General features: G+C 37.6%; 1 protein-coding gene across 2 annotated transcripts; it reads right to left on the bottom strand.

The window, feature by feature from the left end:
• Nucleotides 1–1953: 1953 nt before the first annotated feature.
• Nucleotides 1954–12685, bottom strand: LOC108710616 (dual specificity protein phosphatase 26). Of its 2 annotated transcripts, none has more exons than XM_018251730.2 (4): nucleotides 12575–12685; nucleotides 4565–4757; nucleotides 3635–3846; nucleotides 1954–2444 (listed from the first exon to the last, which is right to left on the bottom strand). In XM_018251730.2, the coding sequence occupies exons 2-4, from the start codon at nucleotides 4729–4731 to the stop codon at nucleotides 2251–2253; spliced, it is 573 nt and encodes a 190-aa protein (XP_018107219.1). In that variant the 5' UTR covers nucleotides 4732–4757; nucleotides 12575–12685; the 3' UTR covers nucleotides 1954–2250. The 2 variants fall into 2 exon arrangements, with proteins under 2 accessions (XP_018107219.1, XP_041442868.1); XM_041586934.1 differs by lacking the exon at nucleotides 12575–12685 and adding an exon at nucleotides 6436–6495.
• Between the last annotated feature and the right edge of the window lie 412 nt (nucleotides 12686–13097).

Genomic DNA, 13097 nt, shown 5'->3' with positions numbered 1-13097 from the left:
CTACTTCCCTCTGGCCGATGGTTGTTACTAATATCACCTCAGAACAATGTTCTTCGACAATGTTATTGTAGTTTGTCACGTGTCACAGGAAGAGCCTCCTCAGTAATCAATCCCCACGGCTAAACCTATTTTTAAAAAAAAAACAACTATTGTTCCAATGAGGAGCTGACTGATTGGTTTCAGATATTTTTTTTACAACAGGGATTTGGTCATAATAAAGAAGATATATGTGCATTTTAATGAATAAACCCTTAGATTAAGATTTCAGGGATAGGTACATATACATGTAGGCTTAATTTGCCTCATAACATATCTTCCAACATTTAGGAAACAGAAAGAGGGACGAAAAGCACAGAATTTTTTGGCCATGCCCATTTTTGTGGCCACACTCCCCAATTACCATGTTTATTTTACATAATTTGGCAGGTTATGAAAGTCTGAACCTATTTCTGTGGTTTTTATATGTTATTACAGTTTTGCAAATGAAGGTGAATTGCCCTTTAAGCTGCAAGTCTAAATTCTTATCTTATCAAACTGTCACAAAAGTATGTCAAGTACCTAATCTGGGCTGTCTGGCAAGACACAATTAAGTTAGAAACTTTGTATCTGTTTCTGGCTGTTCAGTGCAGCAGATCAAAGAGAAACCCGGGACTTATCAGTACAAATCAGTGACAGCGGGTTGAGCTGTCAAAATCGGGACTGTCCTGCTCAAAACGGCACAGTTGGGAGGTATGTTTTTGGTGTGTCATAAGCCCATATCATTTAAGAGGAGTCCGGAGCAAAATGTATACTATGTCAAGCAATTGATGTCAGACTGGGGTGTCCGGGTCTCAGGGCTCCCGTCTAGAGGCCCTCCAATCCAGTCGCGAGCGCCACCATCCCCTCACCCCGCCACACACCACGTGCCTAGGGTTGCCACCTTTTCTTGAAAAAAATACCGGCCTTCAGTGTCATACTGGCCCACCGGTATACCAGGATGCCCAAATGTCAGTGGGCCCTCCTGCTTCTATCCATTTGACCTGTTTCATTGTCATTACCTACTTCTGTATGGGAACAAAGAGGCTAAATAGATAGAATAATAATAGAATAGAAAGAAAACGGACTTGAAATATAGAGGTTGAGTGAGGTGAGGAAGAGGAGAAATAGTGGTTTTACCTGCCAGGCCAATCAGACCCAACCCTGGGGTCTGGGCTGGCCAATCTGACCCCGACCCTGGGAGTGCTGCGATTGGCATCCACAGTAACTAAAGGAGGAAAGGATGGTCCAGGGCCCAGGTGTCTGACCCTAATGTCAAGCATCCCTATGTATACTTTGAAACTAATGTCCCAAACTCATTTAACCCCCTTAGAACACGAGTTAACTCATTTAAATTGGCAGAAATATTATGATACCTATTTGATGCCAATTTTCATGGCCCAAACTATTTTGGGCCAAGCTACAACTATAATATATACTATGCAGAGCATCCCTACATGTGCATATATACTTTGAAACAGTCTCAAAGTCATTTAACCCCTTTAACACACTAGGTACCAATTCCAAAAAAATAACCTGAATGAATCAGAAACTTTACATGAAGAAATATACTGCAAAACAGTATGACATATATGGTACTTTATTTCAGTAGAGTTATGTGTGAGATACATACAGTACCGGACATCCAGCATTTACTTTGCTTTACATAATTTATGTAAGAGACAGAATATCCAGTGAATATTCAGGTACTGAACAGTCTCTATTCCTTGTTTCATTTAGTATATCATCAGTATATTTGCCCCTTTTTCTAATCTTAGTAAAAAAGGTGGGCTTAATGGAAATTTGGCAGAAATAGAACAGATCTGGGCGGTCTAGCCAAATATCTCCGAATATCTGAAATAAGAATGTTGGTATGATGCCCTAGTATCATATGAACACATGCTATAACGAATTAAAGACAAGTATAAACCATAAGAATATTTTTGACAAGATTTATTAGAAAACTCCATGCAATGTTATAAAATACACCAAAACCAACATGCTAGTAAAGTTTCTGCAAGTATCAATTATTACATGTTTTTCAGTTAGAGAGGACTTTGTTTGGACTTGCTACATATAACTTTTCATCTATGTGTGTATATTCAGTTTTCACACAAAAGCAGTAGGAAGCCAGATGACCATAAACACGAACTTGAGTGACAATTCTACTTCAATTAATGGATATACAGGTATAATCACAGTGAATTAAATAAGAACTGTAAGTTATACAAGTATCTAATATACATTGTGCAAAGATTTGTCAAGATTCAATAATTGACGCAGAAAACCTCTGTTTGGGATTATTCCTCTACGCTCTTTTACTGTTGTGATAGCCTCAACCAAGGTCATATTGTGATGTATCATAAGGTAGGCAAGCACCAGTGTTGCAGATCTGCTAACTCCCATGGCGCAGTGTACCAGAATCTTACCTAAAGAACATTACAAAAAACAAACCTTAAATTGATTATTTTATAGGCACATAATCTGTAAAGTGGTTATTTACTAAGCTCCGAATACCCGAAATTCCCCGAAATCCGAAAAATTTGTGATTTTTTTTTATAAAATCTGACTTTTAAAAAAATCACGAATTTTTCGGAATTTATTAAACCCCGAGGACTAAAAAGCCAGAATATAAAAACACGGCATCTCAAACCGGTCGAGGTTGCATAAAAGATAAATTCGGACTTTGATAAATATCCCCCTAAGTGTTCATCTTTATAAACTTTATTCTTTCCTTATATCTGTTAAATCTGTATTTCCTAAGGGGGTTATTTATCAAGGTCCGAATTTATCTCAATATCGGCTGCTACAAACTCCGATATAACCCGCTAGGGTTTTTAACGCTTATTTATTATTACAAATTTGCTTTGCGGGAAAAGCTCAGATTTTCACGATTTTTTCATGAATTTTCCCCGAAATCCCAGAATTTTTTGGAGTTTTCACCTGTAAGCTCCGAAAACATTGTGAAATTGCCCGAAACCCCCGACACAACCAAAAATTAATGAGACGGTTTCCATTGACTTTTATGCAACCTCGACAGGTTTGAGATGCCGTGTTTTTATATTCTGGCTTTTTAGCCCTCGGGGTTTAACAAATTCCGAAAAATTCGTGATTTTTTTAAGTCAGATTTTATAAAAAAAAATCACAAATTTTTTGGATTTCAGGGAATTTCGGGTATTCGGAGCTTAGTAAATAACCCCCTTAGTATGACTTTGAATTATATGGGTAAGGGATCCCTTATCTGGAATCCCATTTTCCAGAAAGCTCAGATTACAGGGTGGCCATCTCCTGTAGAGTCCATTTAAAGAAAATAATTCTAATTTGTAAAAAATAATTTCCCTTTTCTCTGTAATAGTGATTAAAGAAATATCCCTTATCCACAAATACTCAGGTCCCAATCATTCTAGATAAAAGAGTCTATACCTGCAATCTTACACCATATTTAAAGATTACTAAATGTTTATTCTCATACTATGTTAACCATTAAGGTAAGTACCATCAATTTGGTATGAAGAACCTGAATTCATTTATGCCAGTAGGGTACATTCATCACATATCTATGATTTAGTTATATGCAGTGCATTGTTTAATATCATGCCATTAATACTGCTTTGCTCACCTCTCCCTCTTAGAGCTTTGTGGATAAAATCTGCTGCAGGATAGAAATGAATACTCATGTCAAATATTTCGGAATCGTGAGCTTCAATACCCATATAGGAAATAACCATTCCTTTATAGTAGTCTTCTCCTCCTCGGAATCGACTATGGCAGGCATTAAGGATGTGGGTTATGTTCAGCCGCAGCAATTCACCTTTGTTAGCTGCTATATCCCTGGACTCAGAAAAAAACAGAATAAAAAAACAAATACAATTGCAGTTGGTACAATTAATGCCAAAACAATGTATGGATAAAGATAAGTAATTTGACAAAATGAAGGGTCATTTCAACCACAATGGATGTAGTTGTTGGGTCAATTATTTATAGGGGTTGTTCACCTTCCAATACATTTTTCAGTCCAGTTGTTTGCAGATAGTTCCCCCAAAACAAAATAAAAACTTTCTGTTTTCTATTTGGGACAGTTTATCTAATATTGACGTTTAAAGGGGGTTGTTCTCCTTTGAGTTAAAAGGGTTATTTATCAAAGGTCAAGTTTGTGAGTTTTTTTTTACCTTGAATAAACTCACAACTTGAATGCTTGCTTATTTATGAAAAAACCCAAATGTAAAATACTTGATTAAATGCATACTTACTATACTGTACATTAGTTATGTATTTTCTTAGAATAAAAACTTAAAATAATATTTTGCTCCCTTAAGTACTGTGTTTTATTATGAACTAATATAAAGTTGGATCTAGAACAGTGGCACATCGGCTAAATCATATATGATAGGCCTTAATCGTGTAGAACAATTTGAGTAGGCATTAGTTAAACACCAAAGGGGAGAGTGGACAGCCATTTAACCCAAAGTCAGTTTAAAATTCTTGATCTAATGTATCATTCTGATGTAGTGTAGTAAATGCCCATTGTGAGTACAATTAAATTACTTACTGATCTCCCAAATACAGGTTTGGCCACACTTCGTCTGCATGCTGTTTCACTATCTTCCCTGTATACAGAAGTTTCTCCAGCTCAAACACACTAAGTGCATTGTGACTGCTTATTTTGTATTTTCCGCTTAGGAGGGATTCTTGACTGGAGAAACGGGAGGCTGCCATGAAGCCCAATCTTCCTATGATTATTTCTTCAGGGACGGAGAAAGTTTTGTTAGAACTGGGTAACTATGGGTTGGTAAGCATAGACAACAGCTCTAGGCCTCACACAAGTGTAAGCAATATATAAAACATTCAAATAATAGATAGATTTTTAATTGCAGATTAATGAATTATACATCTGCTGTACCATTGCAAATCAGACTTTAATCAATACTTAATCTTTAATGCTTAACCTTCATTTAATCTTCTGCATATTAAATGTTAAGAATGTGATATCTTTATGTATTTTCACAATTTGTTTTTCAAGGATCTATTCAACAAATTATAATTGGAACTCCTTCTCTATCCAGATCAGCCATTCCGGTATTGTATAATTGTGAAAATAATTGCTGTAATAAAAAGAAATATAACCCATTGAAATAAATTGTGTCCTTTGTGAACAGGCAAGTGAGTGAGGAATTATTCTGAGCTGTCATGTGCCCAGCCTTAGTCTGTGTGAGGATGGGATACAATGGGGCACATTTACTTACATGCAGTCTCCGCCAGACTTTGTGCAACTACGTCAGACGGTATTTCATGACGCATGCGTGTATTCATCAAAATGTGCATTTTTTTGGAATACAGATATGATGTTACTGACATAATAAAGTAGTAATGTAAGGATGTAGCTTCACTTAAGTTATTCACCAGTCAGAACCTGGTGAAATAGACTTTGACGAAAAGGGTAATGAATAGAAACATTCACATTTTGATAAATAAGTGGATTAAAAATCATTTGACTGGGGCGAACATTTGCCTGGCTAAATGGCGCAATAGTTCTTCAGGGTTTAGCTAGAGAAGTGTTCTACTCTTCAGCTTTTAGTAAATAGGCTATAGTTTATAGTCTTCCAGGTGAAAATATGTCAAAAAAAGAACACAATTTGCTCTTTTGTAAATGTGCCCCAATGAATTGTAGCTAAATCATAGATGCATTGAAGACTTGCTTATGTTCTAAGTCTGTGGGGAATAGTATAGAAAACATGATCATGAGCTACTGTAAGAATTACACTGAAAAAATGGTAAATTTTATTTTGAAAATGTTCAACCAGTTCATAGCTGCTGGCAATTCCTGAAATTGACCTGTTTCTTAAATATGATCATTTAAAAAAAAAAAACTTTCTCCAAAGGTTCATTGGAGAGAAATGGGATATTCTGGACAGCGGCCATTTGAGTGTTATGGTAGTGTTTTGTCATCTTTTGGCATGATAAATTCCAGAACTTCCAAACTGATCCAAGATTATTTCGCCACTGTGTAAATCTGTCAATGTGAAAATTGTCATTTAGCTGTCACTATGTTTATGATTGTGTTCTAAATATAGCATGCATAAAGTTTAGGCTGGTGGCACATGGTAAGATTCTGGGAAGATTAGTCGCCAATCGACAAATCTCTTTTTCGGGCGACTAATCTCCCCGCAATGCCTTCACGCCGGCAAGAATGTTAATCACCAGCGGGAAGGCATTGCGGTAGATTAGTTGCCCGAAGAAGAGAAGATTTGTCGCTGGGCGACCAATCTCCCCCGAATCGTAGCGTGTGCCACCAGCCTTAGCCTCCATACAAAATTTTAGGCCGTAAAACCTGAGCAAAATTATATAGTTTAGGTGAATTGGATAGATTTTTTGTAGGGATGTAATTTTACCAGTATACCTTTCAATTGCCTTCAAACTTACTGGGCAGAAGTTCTTCCTGCCAATGGCTCCCACTTGTGATCTTGCAATTCACTGACTGACCTAGAATTTCACAGGGAGATTTCTGTTTGTATTAAGATTCACTTGTTTGCCCCATTTGCTAAAAGTGTGGATCTTTCTAAATTCGAAATTTATTAAGTATAAAAACCACGAAAAACTCGGTTACAAAACTTCATCAAGTAAAAGCAGTTGTGGTCGTATTGAAGTCAATGGGAGCTGCGCTGATCATATTGGTCACTTTTTTAACCATTCAGACATTTAAGGGGGAATATAATTAAAAGTTGCAAGCCATATTAAATATGGTGCCTTTGCGAATGTTTAGCGTTAGCACTACTCGCAATGTAAAATCAGTCGCTGGAGGATATTACATTGCGCATATTCTCTAAGCAAAGGTTTAGGGTTAACACCTGCTCTGGAGTTTTGTTAAATATTTTGTCACAAAAAAAAGGCTTTGCATTTTTTTACATCCACTCGAACATTCAGAAAAACTATTTGTTCGCAAACTTTGCGATGAAGTCATTGAGGTCTTTTATCAGTCAAAAAGGAAGCAAACATGGACACTAACGTTAGCAAACGTCTTTACGCAGGTTTTTTGTCCTAATGAAACATATTACATTCCCCCCTTAGAGGTTTTTGGATTTTCTTGCTAGTAATAATCTGAAAAACTTGAATTTTCTAGAGGTTTTAGAGATATTTGTAATAATTGCACATAGTTCAGCGTTTTTTCTGTTCATACTTTATATATTTGGATCTTTCAATAACTTTCATGGCATTTGCGGTTTTAGAGAAATAGCGTTTAAAGCTGATTTCAAGAAGCGCTTTAACACTAAAATGTATTTGATCTTTAATATATGGGCCTCTTGTGGTGGATCACCCCAGCTCATCATATCTCATTGGGGTAAAAAAGTAGAATCCAACACAAATACTGTTTGTTCCTGAACTTCCTAATAGTTTATATATGTTAAATTATCCAGGCTGTAAGAAAATGTAGGGCATTTACAGGTAATTTAATATTGAGAAAGTAATGTTAATATACTTTCTTACTGGGCTGCTGTGTTTGAAGAGTTTCACAAATTAAACAGCTCAGCATATTAATACACTAATAAAAAGATACAATACATTCCTAGTTTTCCCACGACTAATGTCTTTTTTTATTTAACATTTTGGAACATCATATCTGTAGAAGCAAAGGACATTTTGTTCCTGAGCACTGGTAGACTTTCAGCGTACGTGAGAGGAAATCATATTTGTAGTGATTTATTATTTATCTAAATAGATTTGTAATTTGATATCACAGCTCCCAGACCTTACAGTATATTCCCTGGTTCAGGAGTAAGAAAAATATATATCCTGTTTATACATATGGTTTATTACCCATTACTATTCATCTAACACAGACAGTAAAATATGAGGTTATGTTGTAGCTTATTGTGGGTACAGGTCATTGCTTCTCTGCATATATACATTCATATAAATTAAATGAGTTGGAGCATTGATTGCCTCTACTGAAAAATACTTTGAACTTCTACAAAGACGGTAACTAAAGCAGCACATTGAGTGGCGCAGTTAGTATTTAAATAAAAAATGCAGAATGCAGAAAGGAACAGGTCTGGACAGAGAACCAAAGTAGGCATTTCAGGTGCACAAAAACTCAGATAGCCCACCAGCAGCCCAATAAAAAGTGGCAACTTACAGCGGCCCCCATTGGGATCTGGCTAAAATAACACTGAAAGGTGAATATCCCTAGTACAGGGGTCCCCAACCTTTCTTACCCATGACCCAAAATCAAATAAATGAGCTGGGGAGCAACACAAGCATGCAAAAAGTTCCTGGGGAGTACTAAATGAAGGCTGTGATTGGCAATTTGGTAGCCCCTATGTGGACTGGCAGCCTACAGGATGCTCTGTTTGGCAGTACACATCATTTTTATGCAACCAAAACTTGTCTCCAAGCCAGGAATTCAAAAATAAGCACCTACTTTGGGTGCAACATCCAATGGGTTGGCAAGCAACATGTTGCTTGCGAGGCACTGGTTGGGAATCACAGCCCTAGTGTGTGTGCAAATGGTGAATAGAGGGAATAGGAACATGCCTGCATGGTGTTTTCAAAAGTAGAATATATTGGTGGGTGAACTTAGGCTAGCCCCATAGAGTCATGTCAGATTCTGAAGGTATTGGTAAGAGTACAATGTGGTTCAAATAAGGGATTCATTTAGCATGCAAAGGGAATTCTGTTTTCCATATTCACTTTCTTGGATTCCACAGCAAGAAAGCTGAAAATATATCCAGAGCTTGGAGTGGTGAGAGTCAGAGCAGTTCACATTGGGACAAGGGAACCCATGAGCAAGGAATAGCCATTCTAGATCCTTTAGAGTAGGTGTCCTAGGAGCACAAGATAAATAGGACTAAGATAGGTGCAGCCCTTGACTTTAAGGAGTATTATTGGGATAGAGCCACACTAGAGTTAAACTGGCCATAGACACAAAGATACCATCATATGATATGTAGGATCGTATGATTTTCTGACCGTGTGTGGAGTGTCTAGACATTTTTTTTCCAGATGAAAAGGTCTTCTTCCACTCCCTGGCCTACGTGTTGATTGCCCGGTGCATGGTGACAAAGGGGTCGGCACCCTCCAACAGCAAATGGGTAAGAAATCACTGGCACTCAAAGGGCAGGTGCAAGCAGGGACAATCCCTTGCGTTTATTAGCAGAAATTGCGACGTTTCGGGGTCAGACCCCACCCTGAAACGTCGCATTTACTGCTAATAAACGCAAGGGATTGTCCCTGCTTGCACCTGCCCTTTGAGTGCCAGTGATTTCTTACCCATTAGACATTTTTTGTACCATGGAGACCGGTCGTTCAGTCATTCGGAGAGGTTAAAAGATTTATATTGTCTACCGCAGCGAAAGCAGTATTTTCTATTTGTATTTGCTGCACGGTTTTGCAGTGTAGGTGAATCCCTTTCCTTAGCACTGTATTTTGCCTGTGACTGTGCATTATTAGGCCACAGTGTTGAATCCACAATCTGTACATTCCCAGCAGTTCCCTGACTGAGAGTTTTAGCCTCTGCTGCTGCTGTTTCAATTTGGCTAGCAACTGTTATAGCCTTTGCATGGGTTAAATCCTGCTCTAGGAGTAGTCTCTCTCTAATGCGAAGTGAGTTTGTTTTTTCCACTATTTGGTCTCTTAGCATTTCATCTGTTAAATTCCCAAAGTCACAGGTAACAACCAGCTCTCTCAAAGCTAAAAACTATTCTGTGGATTCGCCATTACGCTGTCCATGTTGGCGGAATTTATATCTTTCAGCAACCACATTTACTCTTATCTTTATCCCTCTCTCTACTCATATCTATATCCTTCCCTCTCTACTCATATCTATATCCTTCTCTCTACTCATTTCTATATCCTTCTCTCTACTCATATCTATTTCCCTCTCTCTACTCATATCTATATCCCTCTCTCTACTCATATCTATATCCCTCTCTCTACTCGTATCTATATCCTTCTCTCTCTACTCGTATCTATATCCCTCTCTCTACTCATATCTATATCCCTCTCTCTATTCATATCTATATCCCTCTCTCTACTCATATCTATATCCCTCTCTCTCTACTCATATCTATATCCCTCTCTCTACTCATATCTATATCCCTCTCTCTTTACTCATATCTATATCCCTCTCTCTACTCATATCTATTTCCTTCCCTCTCTACTCATATCTATATCCTTCTCTCTACTCATATCTATATCCCTCTCTCTACTCATATCTATATCCCTCTCTCTACTCATATCTATATCCCTCTCTCTACTCATATCTATATCCCTCTCTATACTCATATCTATATCCCTCTCTCTACTCATATCTATATCCCTCTCTCTACTCATATCTATATCCTTCCCTCTCTACTCATATCTATATACTTCTCTCTACTCATATCTATATCCTTCCCTCTCTACTCATATCTTTATCCTTCTCTCTACTCATATATATATCCTTCTCTCTCTACTCTTATCTATATCCCTCTCTCTACTCATATCTTTATCCCTCTCTCTACTCATATCTATTTCCCTCTCTCTACTCATATCTATATCCCTCTCTCTACTCATAGCTATATCCTTCCCTCTCTACTCATATCTATATCCCTCTTTCTCTCTACTCATATCTATATCCCTCTCTCTACTCATATCTATATCCCTCTCTCTACTCATATCTATATCCCTCTCTCTACTCATATCTATATCCCTCTCTCTACTCATAGCTATATCCTTCCCTCTCTACTCATATCTATATCCCTCTCTCTCTCTACTCATATCTATATCCCTCTCTCTACTCATATCTATATCCCTCTCGCTAATCATATCTATAGCCCTCTCTCTACTCATATCTATATCCCTCTCTCTACTCATATCTATATTCCTCTCTCTACTCATATCTTTATCCCTCTCTCAACTCATATCTATATACTTCTCTCTATACTCATCTATATCCCTCTCTCTACTCATATCTATATCCTTCTCTCTCTCTACTCATATCTATATACTTCTCTCTCTACTCATATCTATATCCTTCTCTCTCTCTACTCATATCTATATACTTCTCTCTCTACTCATATCTATATCCCTCTCTCTACTCATATCTATATACTTCTCTCTACTCATATCTATATACTTCTCTCTCTACTCATATCTATATACTTCTCTCTCTACTCATATCTATATCCTTCCCTCTCTACTCATATCTATATCCTTCTCTCTACTCATATCTATATCCTTCTCTCTCTACTCATATCTATATCCCTCTCTCTACTCATATCTATATCCCTCTCTCTACTCATATCTATATCCTTCCCTCTCTACTCATATCTATATACTTCTCTCTACTTATATCTATATCCTTCCCTCTCTACTCATATCTTTATCCCTTTCTCTACTCATATCTTTATCCCTCTCTCTACTCATATCTATATCCCTCTCTCTACTCATATCTATATCCCTCTCTCTACTCATATCTATATCCCTCTCTCTCAGACTGTTCTTTATAGCAGTAAGAGCAGTTTCATAAGTCTCATCAGGTAATGGTAATGTATAGAATATTCTCCCAGGCAGTGAATAAGTAAAGCATGCTTTCTAGCAGCAGAAATCTCCCCTTGGTCAGCAGCAATAATGTAATTTTCAAACATACGGATCAAAGCAGTAAAAGGTATGTTAGGCTCACCAGGGTTTGGAAGAAAAGGCGCAGGATGCTGCAGAGGTAGAAGAGCCATCCTCGTCGCCATTTGTTAATTTTTGGGTAGCCGAGGATGAGTAGCGTATAACAGTGCTTTATTAGTCATGCAGGCATTACACAACAGTAACTTTCACTTTTAAGCTACCAGGAAGTATGCACAGTATAAGCACAGTGACATCTACAGGCCATTTGTATAAACACCACACTTTACTTTCAAAATGGATATGCTGATCCAGTAATTTAACTTCATCTGAGGCTGATCTCCTAACAGACCAAACTGCACAAATTTCAGTGTTGTTTCCTGATACTAGCACAGACTGATGTGTTGTTCAGGCAATTAGAGTTTTAGATCAAAATATGTTTGACACTGTGATTGATTAGTTTTGGAATGGGTCTACTGACCCATGTACCTGCGCCAAACTAGCTGACTAAACTGGCAAATGTGCAACTATCACTTAAATCAGCCAAAATGTTTACAATCAGCTCATATATTATATACTTGGTTATAAAGGTTAAAGCTGTCCATAGAGTTAGTTATTTGGGCAGCTACAGGCTATCTGTGGGAATCAGCAGTTCCGTGACAGATGAAGGACTATCCCAAAATATCTCCAGCAGCTCCTTTTTGTTTTACTCCAGCCCTGTAGTGAGGCAGATTGAAAAGGCCTGAGAGGCACAGTGGTATGTATGTCTTTTTAAATCTAAATCTTTCCATCTACTGGCAGTAGATTACTGATCTCATTAGAATTAGTGAGGTGAGAATTTAGGAGATGATGAGTATTTGGGATTTTACATATCAGAGCTGTAAGCCTGTCATCTCAATACCAAAATACTGCATGTGCTCTCTCAAGCTGATTAGTATAACTTAAAAGCACCTAGAAAGTAATCACTTACCTTTGTGGAATGAAGATTCAGACTGTATCTGTGTTCAGTTAACGTATTTATTTGTATGTCGCTGATTATAATCTGTCACCTGTCGTATGGCTTTGGTGCACTTAGAAACCCCTCTGTAAACATCTATTTTAAGCTGTGACAGGCCTGGAATTTAGAGAGCTACGAAGAGCATGAGAAGGGGAGAGAGGGAGAGAGAAAGAAAAGGAAGGGAACATTAGGATGTTATGGTCGAATGAAGTAGACACTGTACTTTTGTATTCTAATGTTATACCACAATTCAATTGGCATAAAGTGAATCGAACATACTTATGGAATGCCCAATTCATATCTAGCCCTGGTGTGTGTAAACCATACAAATACCACCCAGAAAACAATATAAACTACTTGGCTTATCTGACAAGATAGAGGTCTGTGCTACTCAGTCAAAGGGTAACAATGGCTCACTTTGTGAGTTCCCCCTATTAGAGTTTTAAGACCATTTATAGCCAATCACACTGTGAGCTGTGATTAGCTGCTATGGCAC

The sequence above is a fragment of the Xenopus laevis genome, chromosome 3L, assembly GCF_017654675.1.
Source record: "Xenopus laevis strain J_2021 chromosome 3L, Xenopus_laevis_v10.1, whole genome shotgun sequence".
NCBI classification, from domain to species: domain Eukaryota; kingdom Metazoa; phylum Chordata; class Amphibia; order Anura; family Pipidae; genus Xenopus; species Xenopus laevis.
The sequence above is the reverse complement of the archived record's forward strand: the minus strand, read 5'-3'. Positions and strand labels throughout refer to the sequence as shown.

Coding starts and splice junctions, on each gene's coding strand:
- LOC108710616 (XM_018251730.2), bottom strand. CDS start 4,731: ATGGCAGCCTCCCGTTTCTCCAGTCAAGAATCCCTCCTAAGCGGAAAA. Junction 3,847..4,564: donor AACCTGTATTTGGGAGATCA/GTAAGTAATTTA, acceptor TTCTGAGTCCAG/GGATATAGCAGCTAACAAAG. Junction 2,445..3,634: donor CAAAGCTCTAAGAGGGAGAG/GTGAGCAAAGCA, acceptor AATGTTCTTTAG/GTAAGATTCTGGTACACTGC.